The following is a 14,210-nucleotide window of genomic DNA, read 5'->3' as shown; positions in this document are numbered from 1 at the left end:
TGAAACTTAAAAGCTTTTGCACAGCAAAGGAAACCAGAAACAAGATGAAAAGACAACCCTCAGAATGGGAGAAAATATTTGCAAATGAAGCAACTGACAAAGGATTAATCTCCAAAATTTACAAGCAGCTCATGCAGCTCAATATCAAAAAAACAAACAACTGAGTCCAAAAATGGGCAGAAGACCTAAATAGACATTTCTCCAAAGAAGATATACAGATTGCCAACAAACACATGAAAGAATGCTCAACATCATTAATCATTAGAGAAATGCAAATCAAAACTACAATGAGGTATCATCTCACACTGGTCAGAATGGCCATCATCAGAGGGTGTGGAGAAAAGGGAACCCTCTTGCACTGTTGGTGGGAATGTAAATTGATACAGCCACTATGGAGAACAGTATGGAGGTTCCTTAAAAAACTAAAAATAGAACTACCATACGACCCAGCAATCCCACTACTGGGCATATACCCTGAGAAAACCATAATTCAAAAAGAGTCATGTACCAAAATGTTCATTGCAGCTCTATTTACAGTAGCCAGGGCATGGAAGCAACCTAAGTGTCCATCAACAGGTGAATGGATAAAGAAGATGTGGCACATATATACAATGGAATATTACTCAGCCATAAAAAGGAACGAAACTGAGTTATTTGTAGTGAGGTGGATGGACCTAGAGACTGTCATACAGAGTGAAGTAAGTCAGAAAGAGAAAAACAAATATCGTATGTTAACACATATATATGGAATCTAAAAAAAAAAAAAAAAAAAGTCATGAAGAACCTAGGGGCAAGATGGTAATAAAGATGCAGACCTACTAGAGAATGGACTTGAGGATATGGGGAGGGGAAAGGGTAAGCTGGGACAAAGTGACACAGTGGCATGGACATATATACACTACCAAACATAAAATAGATAGCTAGTGGGAAGCAGCCACGTAGCACAGGGAGATCAGCTCGGTGCTTTGTGACCACGTAGAGGGGTGGGATAGGGAGGGTGGGAGGGAGGGAGATGCAAGAGGGAAGAGATATGTGGACATATGTATATGCATAAGTGATTCACTTTGTTATAAAGCAGAAACTAACACACCATTGTAAAGCAATTATACTCCAATAAAGATGTTTAAAAAAAAAAAACCCAAAAAAAGAAAAACTGATGCTCAGGGAGTGATGAAACATGAATTGTCCATATGTTGACACCCAGGGGAATCTGTTGGAGTAAAAGCAGTGACAGTGGAAATCAACTCATTCATGAAAACGTGTGAGGCATCTTCTGATGAACCCCGGAAATACTTATGGGCGATGCTTTGCAATAGACCCTGTGTCACCAAGATGGAGGCAATAATCTATCAAATTTGGGGTACTAATTTCATTATAATTTTTACCCACAGACTGGTGAAAACTGGCAAATTTGAGTTATAGGAGTTATTTATAGGTTAATTTCAGAATAGCTTTATATGTCTTCCTCTACAATTATTTTTTTCTATACTAAAAGCAAACTATTTAATGTTTTTTTCTTTTTTTCTTTTTTAATTTTTTAAAATTTAATTAAAAAAATTTTTTTATACAGCAGGTTCTTATTAGTCATCCATTTTATACACATCAGTGTATACATGTCAATCCCAATTGCACAATTCATCACACCACCACCTCCACCCCCACCGCTTTTCCCCCTTGGTGTCCATACATTTTTTCTCTACTTCTGTGTCTCAATTTCTGCTCTGCAAACCGGTTCATCTGTACCATTTTCTAGGTTCCACATATATGCGTTAATATATGATATTTGTTTTCCTCTTTCTGACTTACTTCACTCTGTATGACAGTCTCTAGATGCATCCACGTCTCTACAAATGACCCTATTTCGTTCCTTTTTATGGCTGAGTAATATTCCATTGTATATATGTACCACATCTTTATCCATCCATCTGTCGATGGGCATTTAGGTTGCTTCCATGACCTGGCTATTGTAAATAGTGCTGCAGTGAACATTGGGGTGCATGTGTCTTTTTGAATTATGGTTTTCTCTGCGTATATGCCCAGTAGTGGGATTGATGGGTCATATGGTAATTCTATTTTTATTTTTTTAAGGAACCTCCATACTGTTCTCCATAGTGGCTGTATCAATTTACATTCCCACCAACAGTGGAAGTGGGTTCCCTTTTCTCCACACCCTCTCCAGCATTTGTTGTTAGTAGATTTTCTGATGATACCCATTCTAACTGGTGTGAGGTGATACCTCATTGTAGTTTTGATTTGCATTTCTCTAACAATTAGTGATGCTGAGCATCTTTTCATGTGCCTCTTGGCCATCTGTATGTCTTCTTTGGAGAAATGTCTATTTAGGTCTTCTGCCCATTTTTGGATTGGGTTGTTTGTTGTTTTAATATTGAGCTGCATGAGCTGTTTATATATTTTGGAGATTAATCCTTTGTTCGTTGATTCGCTTGCAAATATTTTCTCCCATTCTGAGAGTTGTCTTTTCGTCTTTTTTATGGTTTCCTTTGCTGTGCAAAAGCTTTGAAGTTTCATTAGGTCCCATTTGTTTATTTTTGTTTTTATTTCCATTACTCTAGGAGATGGATCAAAAAATATCTTGCTGTGATTTATGTCAGAGAGTGTTCTTCCTATGTTTTCCTCTAAGAGTTTTACAGTGCCCCGTCTTACATTTAGGTCTCTAATCCATTTTGAGTTTATTTTTGTGTATGGTGTTCAGGAGTGTTCTAATTTCATTCTTTTACATGCAGCTGTCCAATTTTCCCAGCACCACTTATTGAAGAGACTGTCTTTTCTCCATTGTATATCCTTGCCTCCTTTGTCATAGATTAGTTGACCATAGGTGCGTGGGTTTACCTCTGGCTTTCTATCCTGTTCCATTCATCTATATTTCTGTTTTTGTGCCAGTACCATATTGTCTTGATTACTGTAGCTTTGTAGTACAGTCTGAAGTCAGGGAGTCTGATTCCTCCAGCTCCATTTTTTTCCCTCAAGACTGCTTGGCTATTTGGGGTCTTTTGTGTCTCCATACAATTTTTAAGATTTTTTGTTCTAGTTCTGTAAAATATGCCTTTGGTAATTTGATAGGGATTGCATTGAATCTGTTGATTGCTTTGGGTAGTACAGTGATTTTCACAATATTGATTCTTTCAATCCAAGAACATGGTACATCTCTCCATCTGCTTGAATCCTCTTTAATTTCTTTCATCAGTGTCTTATAGTTTTCTGCATACAGGTCTTTTGTCTCCCTAGGTAGGTTTATTCCTAGGTATTTTATTCTTTTTGTTGCAATGGTAAATGGAAATGTTTCCTTAATTTCTCTTTCAGATTTTTCATCATTAGTGTATAGGAATGCAAGAGATTTCTGTACATTAATTTTGTATCCTGCAACTTTACCAAATTCATTGATTAGCTCTAGCAGTTTTCTGGTGGCATCTTTAGGATTCTCTATGTATAGTATCATGTCATCTGCAAACAGTGACAGTTTTACTTCTTCTTTTCCAATTTGTATTCCTTTTATTTCTTTTTCTTCTCTGATTGCCGTGGCTAGGACTTCCAAAACTATGTTGAATAATAGTGCTGAGAGTGGACATCCTTGTCTTGTTCCTGATCTTAGAGGAAATGCTTTCAGTTTTTCACCATTGAGTATGATGCTTGCTGTGGGTTTGTCAGATATGGCCTTTATTATGTTGAGGTAGGTTCCATCTATGCCCACTTTCTGGAGAGTTTTTATCATAAATGGGTGTTGAATTTTGTCAAAAGCTTTTTCTGCATCTATTGAGGTGATCATGTGATTTTTATTCTTCAATTTGTTAATATGGTGTATCACATTGATTGTTTTGCGTATATTGAAGAATCCTTGCATTCCTGGGCTAAATCCCACTTGATCATGGTGTATGATCCTTTTAATGTGTTGTTGGATTCTGTTTGCTAGTATTTTGTTGAGGATTTTTGCATCTATATTCATCAGTAATATTGGTCTGTGATTTTCTTTTTTTGTAGTATCTCTGTCTGGTTTTGGTATCAGGGTGATGGTGGCCTCATAGAACGAGTTTGGGAGTGTTCCTTCCTCTGCAATTTTTTGGAAGAGTTTGAGAAGAATGGGTGTTAGCTCTTCTCTAAATGTTTCATAGAATTCACCTGTGAAGCCATCTGGTCCTGGGCTTTTGTTTGTTGGAAGATTTTTAATCACAGTTTCAATTTCAGTGCTTGTGATTGGTCTGTTCATATTTTCTATTTTTTCCTGGTTCAGTCTTGGAAGGTTATACCTTTCTAAGAATTTGTCCATTTCTTCCAGGTTGTCCATTTTATTGGCATAGAATTGCTTGTAGTAGTCTCTTAGGATGCTTCGTACTTCTACTTCTGTGGTGTCTGTTGTAACTTCTCCTTTTTCATTTCTAATGTTATTGATTTGAGTCCTCTCCCTCTTTTTCTTGATAAGTCTGGCTAATGGTTTATCCATTTTGTTTATCTTCTCAAAGAACCAGCTTTTAGTTTTATTGATCTTTGCTATTGTTTTCTTTGTTTCTATTTCATTTGTTTCTGCTCTGATCTTGATGATTTCTTTCCTTCTGCTAACTCTGGGTTTTGTTTGTTCTTCTTTCTCTAGTTCCTTTAGGTGTAACGTTAGATTGTTTATTTGAGATTTTTCTTGTTTCTTGAGGTAGGCTTGTATAGCTATAAACTTCCCACTTAGAACTGCTTTTGCTGCATCCCATAGGTTTTGGATTGTCGTGTTTTCATTGTCATTTGTCTCTAGGTATTTTTTGATTTCCTCTTTGATTTCTTCAGTGATCTCTTGGTTATTTAGTAACGTATTGTTTAGCCTCCATGTGTTTGTATTCTTCCCGTTTTCCCCCCTGTAGTTCATTTCTAATCTCATAGCGTTGTGGTCAGAAAAGATGCTTGATATGATTTCAATTTTCTTAAATTTACTGAGGCTTGATTTGTGACCCAAGATGTGATCTATCTTGGAGAATGTTCCATGCGCACTTGAGAAGAAAGTATAATCTGCTGTTTTTGGGTGGAATGTCCTATAAATATCAATTAAATCTATCTTGTCCATTGTGCCATTTAATGCTTGTGTTTCCTTATTAATTTTCTGTTTGGATGATCTGTACATTGGTGTAAGTGAGGTATTAAAGCCCCCCACTATTATTGTGTTACTGTCGATTTCCTCTTTTAGAGCTGTTAGCAGTTGCATTATGTATTGAGGTGCTCCTATGTTGGGTGCATATATATTTACAATTGTTATATCTTCTTCTTGGATTGATCCCTTAATCATTATGTAGTGTCCTTCCTTGTCTCTTGTAACATTCTTTATTTTAAAGTCTATTTTATCTGATATGAGAATTGCTACTCCAGCTTTCTTTTGATTTCCATTTGCATGGAATATCTTTTTCCATCTCCTCACTTTCAGTCTGTATGTGTCCCTAGGTCTGAAGTGGGTCTCTTGTAGACAGCATATATATGGGTCTTGTTTTTGTATCCATTCAGCAAGCCTGTGTCTTTTGGTTGGAGCATTTAATCCATTCACGTTTAAGGTAATTATTGATATGTATGTTACTGTTACCATTTTCTTAATTGTTTTGGGTTTGCTTTTGTAGGTCCTTTTCTTCTCTTGTGTCTCCCACTTAGAGAAGTTCCTTTGGCATTTGTTGTAGAGCTGGTTTGGTGGTGCTGAATTCTCTTAGCTTTTGCTTGTCTGTAAAGCTTTTGATTTCTCCATCGAATCTCAATGATATCCTTGCTGGGTAGAGTAATCTTGGTTGTAGGTTCTTCCCTTTCATCACTTTAAGTATATCATGCCACTCCCTTCTGGCTTGTAGAGTTTCTGCTGAGAAATCAGCTGTTAACCTTATGGGAGTTCCCTTGTATGTTGTCGTTTTTCCCTTGCTGCTTTCAATAATTTTTCTTTGTCTTTAATTTTTGCCAATTTGATTACTATGTGTCTCGGTGTGTTTTTCCTTGGGTTTATCCTGTATGGGACTCTCTGTGCTTCCTGGACTTGGGTGGCTATTTCCTTTTCCACGTTAGGGAAGTTTTCGACTATAATTTCTTCAAATATTTTCTCGGGTTCTTTCTCTCTCTCTTCTCGTTCTGGGACCCCTATAACGTGAATGTTGTTGCGTTTAATGTTGTCCCAGAGGTCTCTTAGGCTGTCTTCATTTCTTTTCATTCTTTTTTCTTTATTCTGTTCCACAGCAGTGAATTCCACCATTCTGTCTTCCAGGTTACTTATCCGTTCTTCTGCCTCAGTTATTCTGCTATTGATTCCTTCTGGTGTATTTTTCATTTCAGTTATTGTATTGTTCATCTCTGTTTGTTTGTTCTTTAATTCTTCTAGATCTTTGTTAAACATTTCTTGCATCTTCTCGATCTTCGCCTCCATTCTTTTTCCGAGGTCCTGGATCATCTTCACTATCGTTCTGAATTCTCTTTCTGGAAGATTGCCTATCTCCATTTCATTTAGTTGTTTTTCTGGGGTTTTATCTCGTTCCTTCATCTGGTACATAGCCAGATGTATGTATTTTTATCTTGTCTATCTTTCTGTGAATGTGGTTTTTGTTCCACAGGCTGCAGGATTGTAGTTCTTCTTGCTTCTGCTGTCTGCCCTCTGTACAATTATTATTATTATTTTTTAAAGCTTGAATGCATTTTTAATTAATTAATTTATTTTTGGCTGTGTTGGGTCTTCGTTTCTGTGCGAGGGCTTTCTCTACTTGCGGCGAGCGGGGGCCACTCTTCATTGCGGTGCGCGGGCCTCTCACTGTCGCGGCCTCTCTTGTTGCGGAGCACAAGCTCCAGACGCACAGGCTCAGTAGTTGTGGGTCACGGGCCCAGTTGCTCCGCGGCATGTGGGATCTTCCCAGACCAGGGCTTGAACCCATGTCCCCTGCATTAGCAGGCAGACTCTCAACCACTGCGCCACCAGGGAAGCCCTCTACAATTATTTTTAATTAATAATATTTAAACCTTCTTTATGTACCTCAAGTGTAAATGAAATAAGGTTTTATCAATACAAAAAACCACTTAAATGGAAGTGTCCCTTTTTGCCATCCAAGCTTGGCTCACAGAAATAAGGAAAAGCTAGGGATAAAATTAATGGCCATGGATTTACACCAGTATGCAATATATTGGTTTCTGGTAAAAAGAGCATGAACTTTGAAATCAAACAGAATTCAAATCATGTGTCCACTTGTTTGGCTTTATGTGGTTTTAGGTAAATCTCTTAACTTTACTGAGTCTCTGTTTCTTCAATATTTAATGAGGTTAATCAATCACCTTGTTTGAGAAATACTTCACAATATTTTTAAAATATGCAACAGGCACTCGATATATGATAATTACTAATTATTACTAATTATAATTTTGAGACTGAAATGTATAGGGATCAGAAACCTAGTGAGCCTCAGGAAAAAAAAACAGTAACCATGGAATTTTCCAACTCTTAAGCGCTCGTATCTCACTCATGTCAATTTTCCAAGAGTTTAGTTTCTTATAATTTAAAATTTCTGGAGTTAAGGTAGAATGGGCTTCTTATGACTTTCTAGAAAACTAATTTGATGCATCTTTTTTATTTTAAGATCCAGATGTGACCATTTTGCATTTCTATGGACACTTGACTGACATTTAAAAAATTAGCATTGTCCTACTTCAAAACATTTAAATTCAAGAGGACTGAGTTGTGGCCGTAAAAGCTGGTGCACAAGAGTCAGAAGACCTGGAGGGAGAAGTAGATGCCAGTGAACTGACCCACATTGTTCATGCTTTGACTTTTCTAGCAGGGACACTGATGCAGAGCTTTCCTCCCAGGATACTTCCAGGAGTGTCCATGCATAACACGGATAGTAAATTATACTATAGTCCTCTAGAGAGGAAACGTGGCTGTAGAGTCAGACAGACCCATGTTCAAATCTCAACTCACTTATCTACTAACTGGGTTACTTTGGGCAAGTTACTTAACCTTTCTGAGTCTCATTTTCCTCTTTGCAAAAGTTAATAATGATAATATCCACCTCAGAAGATGGTTCTGGTAAATGAGATAATATACATAAAAAGTACCTAGGCTGTGTGCCCTCCACATGTACTAATTTCATTCCCCTCTGGGAGCTCTACCCAGCATAATGGTGGTGAACAAGATAGGGCAACCAGATTCCAGTTTAATAAAAATTAGACTTAAAAAAAAATTAGACTTTAGGTAGCTGCAGAGCAGCATGAAAGCCAAAAAATCACCATTAGAAGCCAAGACCTGACCTTGGCCATTTCAAAACATAGGAGGAAATCAGCAATAGGGCCACTGAAGCCTTATTCCACCTCTTCATTTTATTTGAGGTCCACTAGAATGCTTTCCATGGGAGGTACTGGGTCACCTGGAAGATGAGCAGGCACTTGGATCTTGTTACTACTTTAATGTATAAAGCCTCAGAATGATCACTGAGGGAAACCAGCCTCAGAGTGATTTCTACTTGTAGTCAGTTGAATAGTATCCCCCTCGAATTTCATTTCAGTATCTGAAATTTCATATCAGAATGTATCCTTTATCTGGAAATAGGGTCTCTGCAGATATAATTAGTAAAGGTGAGGTCATACTGGATAAGGGTGAGCCTTAAATCCTAAAGCCAATGACTGGAATCCTTAAGAGAATAGAGAAGACTCACAGGGAAAAGACAGCCATGTGAAAACAGAGGCAGAGCATGCAATGATGTAGCATGCTACTAGTCAAGGAATGCCAGGGTTTGATGGGAACCACAAGAAAGAGGCCAGGAAGGATTCTTCCCTTAGAACCTTCAGAGAGAGAATAACCTTGCCGACACTTTGATTTCAGACTTTCAGCCTTCACAACTGTGAGAAAACAAATTTCTGTTTTAAGCCACCAAGTTTGTGGTAATTGGTTATGGCTTACCTAGGAACGAATGCACCACTCTACATCATACTGAGATTGTGGGAGCTTTTACAGGATTTTCCCTCCAGCAGAGACTACTTTTCTTTCTCTTCTTCAGTTCCTTTTTGTTTCACCACAGTTTTCTCTCTGACAAACACCTCATGACCTTCAGGTCTCCAGTTTCTGCTACTACTGTTATAGTTTCCACTTCCTGGTGCGGTCCTTGGCTTCCCTAAACTCAGGGTGCCTTGAGCTCATTGCAGCAAAACCAGCACACAGAGGGGCTGAGAGAATGCCCAGCCACAGGTCCCTCCACCCACCTCCAACCAGCGGTAACTAAAAATCGTGGCACTTGACCACCCAGATTCTCCACCTGCAAACACAGATGAACACCAGCCTTGCTACCACACAGGTTACTGAGTTTAAAATATGATAGATGAGGAAAGGCCTTGTAAAAGTGAAGGCTCAATTAAACTTGTAAGAAGCTATTCCATTATTATTAAAAACTTCGCTAAAGACAAAGGACCTGGCAAATAGAAACTGTGCATGTCTGATCTCAGAGTCATCTTGTTACCCTTCTTTCCTCCAACTCTTCACCTCACGCTTTTACTTCATTGACTTGATTCAAAGGAGGAAGGGCCATGATTTGTCTTAATTTCTGGGAAGTGAAGCTTTTAATATAGTTACTGACAACCCCAGAACTGGTGCCAGGCCTCCTACTATAACCTGGGCAAGATGAAGTATCAGAGGGATATGAAATGCTGGCTATATTTCTTAACTTCCTGCCTTTTCATGAGAATAAACTGTCAGGAACAGAGGTACTTAAATTCAATTTATTGGCAAACATCTTCAGAGATTTTTGGCATCATGGAACTTTTATATTTAAAAAAAATAAAGAAGCTTGGCAAAGGAGGAAATTTGAACAATATACCTAGATTTTTAAAGTAAAAATTCCTAAATTTAAACTGGTTTGTAGCCAATGGTCAATCTTAATTTAAGTGGCAGCGAAGGAAGTGAAATAATTAAAACCAGCCAAGTAAGTAGCAATTAGACTAATAATTTTTCCTCTAATCATTAAACTCCTTATTTGTGTCATTTTTTACATGCATTATTTATGGCATTACATCAATTTTAAAACACACTGTTTTCACATTTTAACATCTATGAAATCAGGATGTGTCTAGTAGTCAATGTTGCCTACTATAATGCCTAGTTATAATTGACAGGGATGACAAGGATGGTTGTTTTATCTTCCTATTGGAGTGGTACTTAAAATGTGGGTGCATTTTATGATTGAGGAGTCTTACATTCTATGAAATACCGTATTTGATTTAATGAAGATGTAAACTGTGAGACCTGTAGTTAAATTTCTTTTTCTTCTTGTAATGTTCTTATCAAATCTCAATGTAACAAGTGTGATACATTTTCTGCCTCGGAAATACATATTTGTACTCTTTGCTATAGAATTCAGTCATTTGTTGTTTTTGAGAACAAATGCATCATTAGAAAGAGAGGATATAATTTTAAGACTGAAGAATAGAAAGAAACTAGATTTAGAAATAAAAGTACAATACAGTGTGAGGAAAAATTAAACAATTTCATTTTCATTTCCATAATTACATCCCTGCAAAACGTCTTCACAGACCCAGCGAGTTTTCTGTTAGAGTCTGAGCTAATGATATGGCAAGAGTCCTTGTTTCTAGCCCCCAACCTGCTGCTGGATAACACCTATCCTTTCTGAGCTTGCCTTAAATATTAAAGAAAGTGATTGAGCTGAATGGTTTCTGAGATTTTTTTTCCATTTCTAGGAACCTCTGATAATTCTCATTTTTAAAAGATTTATTCACACAAACATTTTAATACATCTCCTACTCAGGTCTACAAAGCATAACTGCTTCTGGGTTCTCTGGTCTTACCAATGTGGTTGATGACTGGCTGAAGGTTTTCATTTACAGAGACACTATAAAGAAACAAAAGTATTGTGAGTCAAATAATGTGTGTAAATAAATTATGCTAAATTGCTCCTTAACTAAACAGAGTTATGCAGTTAGGCTTTATTACAAGAGGACTTTTGGAAACCAATGAACAGCTGGGGGCTGAAATAATATTATTCTATTTTGTACTTTTAAACCGATATATAACTTTTGCAATAACAGAGTAATCCTTCAAACACCCAGTTAAAATGAAAATCCCTACATGTCACACCTGTCCCAGAAGGATTACCCATAATGTTTTCATGGATCTTTGCAAGAAGGATGCGTAAGGGTATAAAGAAACACTTACAAGAATCCAGAGTCCAGCCAGTGCGGAATACTTTCTTGTTTGGAATCTTCTACTAATGAGAAACAGACCAGTCAGTCAAAGCATAACCAGCTAAAGTGATGCCACCCCATTATTCAGCCACCACCCAATGGGTCTGTTTCCTAGTATTTAGTCACATGTTTCTATAAGCATATTCATTTTTTCCCCAAGGCAAAACTTCCGGTTTTCCATAATCAGCTTTTCCTGAAAATGAAGTGTAAACTTGCCAGAAGACTAACTTAAAAAAAAGAGAGAGAGAAAGAAAAAAATGTGAAAAGGAAAAAAATAAATCACCAAAGAGCAAGAGATGTTAGAGTAATTTTTAAATTACCTGGTGTGAATACAAAGGGTGAAAAAGCATAGGAGACTTTTGCTTTTCTCTTGTTGGATATAAATCACATGGAGCCTCTCCTTACTGAATCACATTTACATAAGGCAGCTAGCCAGTGATGTTCATTTGCAAGGAGTTCTCTGCCAGGTTAGAAACCAAATTTGCATTCATTCCAGGGGCAAATTGCACCACAGTCCCAGAATTGCCAAAGGCACCCTGTGTTAAAAAGGCACCCAGTCTTTTAAGGTGGATCTTTATCACTGGCTCAACAAATAGTCAACAGGAAAAAAGGAAAGGATATAAAAGTCGTTTTCCTGTAAATATTTGTTTCCATTCTGGTTCGTTACAGGTTACTCTGGGCTTATTTTCTTTGACTTTATCCTACGAAGCAGTGAGGTACCTGAATTACCCCCTCACAAGGTGTCTGGTGAACCAAAAAGGCCAAGTGGACATGGGAGGTGCTTAGTCTTCAACTGAGATACTGTGAAGGGATAGAATAAATTGGTGGTGGGCAAAGAAGAAAAGCCATCAAACAGTTACATCATAAAAAATCAAACAAAAAATCATAGTGAAGGGAGAAGTGTTTTCTTACTTATTACTTTTTAAACAATTAAAATTATTATCAACACCTTGTGCAAGACCCAGCAAATAAGAGCCTTTCAATAAAATGTTTGATGTCCTACAAGAAGCTTCATGTCTCTGGCATGGACTCCACATAGCTTTACGATCCTGGGGACTTAGGATGAGGGGATCTTGGAGTGGAAAGGAAGCAGAGTTCATACGTTAGTTGGTCTGTTTCCATCAAGAAGGTCTGTGTTTTAGGTATCTGTAGGGGAAGTCAGATGTGCCCATTTCACAGAAGTTTCTGGTATCATGCCAGGAATACTGGTATCTTCAAAGTCAAGTCTTTGTTCCAGAATCATTTGCCCCCAGCCCCAAACCCCTATATCCCTCACCATTCACAGTAGGTTGGATTCAAATAGCCCTGAGGGCCCGTTCTCACCCAGCATGGGGGTGGTGAGACTGTGGCTCTCCTCCTCAGAGCCAGGGGGCAGCTGCTCATCCAGGGGAGCCCATGTCCTCTTGGTGGACCTCAGGATGTCTCTCCTGCTCTTTTCCTGGTCTCCTTGAGACTTCTCTGCCATCTTTAAGAGAGTAATTCAACAAGCTAATTAAAAACACACACACAAACAGATTAGACACAAAGAGCTCAGCTTTCAGGCTTGGCTCAGTGAAAGGGAGAGGACGACAGGATTCACAATTCAATGAGTGGACCCAGCTTTACAATTTTTGGGAGCCTGGCTCACCTACCCAAGCAAGGTCCCTGTCTCAATGAGATAACTGTTTCTTTCTCAATGGAGAGGCAGCTGGAGACCAAAGACTAATGTGGTCTCACCCTTCACCAGGCCACATCCACACTCTGAAGGATTCAATCTGGTGGTCTGGGATGTGGATGGCAAGCAAAGAAATTGGACTGGAGGACCTACCCAGCCAAGGAGAAAGTTTAAAAGCATTGATTAACATAATAAGTATCCTTCAAATTCATCCAACAGTTACATCTATAACAATATGTTTAGAGACCCAAAATGTAAAAAATGAGGGCTTTGGCTGAGTCTCATCTCTGCAATTTATTGTGTGGCCTTGAATAAATTATATAACCTCTCTGCATTCCCTTAGTTTTAATTGGGGATCAATTGCACCGAATTTTAATAACTGTTAACCTCAGCAGAAGAATACTTATTATGTGCTAGATTCTATGCTGAATTCTATAATCCGTTATTTAATTTAATTGTCAATGAAGGAAGTAATCTAATTGTTTTTTTTTAAATGAATTTATTTACTTATTTATTTATTTTTGGCTGCATTGGGTCTTTGTTGCTGCGTGGGCTTTCTCTAGTTGCCGCGAGAAGGGACTACTCTTCGTTGCGGTGCGCGGGCTTCTCATTGTGGTGGCTTCTCTTGTGGAGCACGGGCTCTAGGTGTGCAGGCTTCAGTACTTGCGGCACGTGGGCTCAGTAGTTGTGGCTCACGGACCCTAGAGCACAGGCTCAGTAGTTGTGGCGCACAGGCTTAGTTGTTCCGCAGCATGTGGGATCTTCCCGGACCAGGGCTCAAACCCGTGTCCCCTGCATTGGCAGGCGGATTCTTAACCACTGCACCACCAGGGAAGTCCGGAAGTAATCTAATTGTCACAATTTTGTAGTAAATCTAAGAGCAGTGGGGTTAAATTGCTTACCCAAAGTCACACAACAATCAGGATTCAAACCCAGGCTCTGGACTCTAAGCATGTTCCCATGACAATTAAGCTGTACTATCTGCCCTGTAAGATGGCTGGAACAATTGGGATACTAATAAATACATTATTTACATGGCACAAGAAATACAGGCTGTCCCCATCATCTCATTTGACGTTTATTAATATAGTTGTGAGGCTCACAGAGTAAGAAAGGAGACAGAAGTTTAGAGAAGCTGTGTAAATTGTGTAAACTTCCCAGACTATCAGCACATAGAGAACAAAGGCCTCCTTCTTACTAGTTGATGTGTCAGTATTTGACTGAATTCTCAGCATATAGTAGGTGCTAAATAAATATGTATAAAACTAAAGTAGCAAAGCTAGAGTTCAAAACCACTAAACCGTGACTGAATTCTTTCCATGGCATCTACTTGAAATTGCATTAGTTTATTCTTCAAGTTTAGAGA

At 38.2% G+C, this 14,210-nt stretch overlaps 1 protein-coding gene across 1 annotated transcript in view; it reads right to left on the bottom strand.

The window, feature by feature from the left end:
- The window catches only part of ITPRID1 (ITPR interacting domain containing 1), an 87,540-nt gene extending 74,915 nt beyond the window's left edge, over nt 1-12,625 (bottom strand). Inside the window, 3 exon segments of the mRNA XM_061197891.1 lie at nt 10,795-10,838; nt 11,162-11,210; nt 12,514-12,625. Coding sequence (XP_061053874.1) covers nt 10,795-10,838; nt 11,162-11,210; nt 12,514-12,520 — 100 coding nt within the window. The 5' untranslated portion in view covers nt 12,521-12,625.
- Between the last annotated feature and the right edge of the window lie 1,585 nt (nt 12,626-14,210).

Source organism: Eubalaena glacialis, chromosome 8, assembly GCF_028564815.1.
Source record: "Eubalaena glacialis isolate mEubGla1 chromosome 8, mEubGla1.1.hap2.+ XY, whole genome shotgun sequence".
NCBI lineage: Eukaryota > Metazoa > Chordata > Mammalia > Artiodactyla > Balaenidae > Eubalaena > Eubalaena glacialis.
Note: the sequence above shows the minus strand (reverse complement) of the source record. Positions and strands in the feature narration are given on the sequence as shown.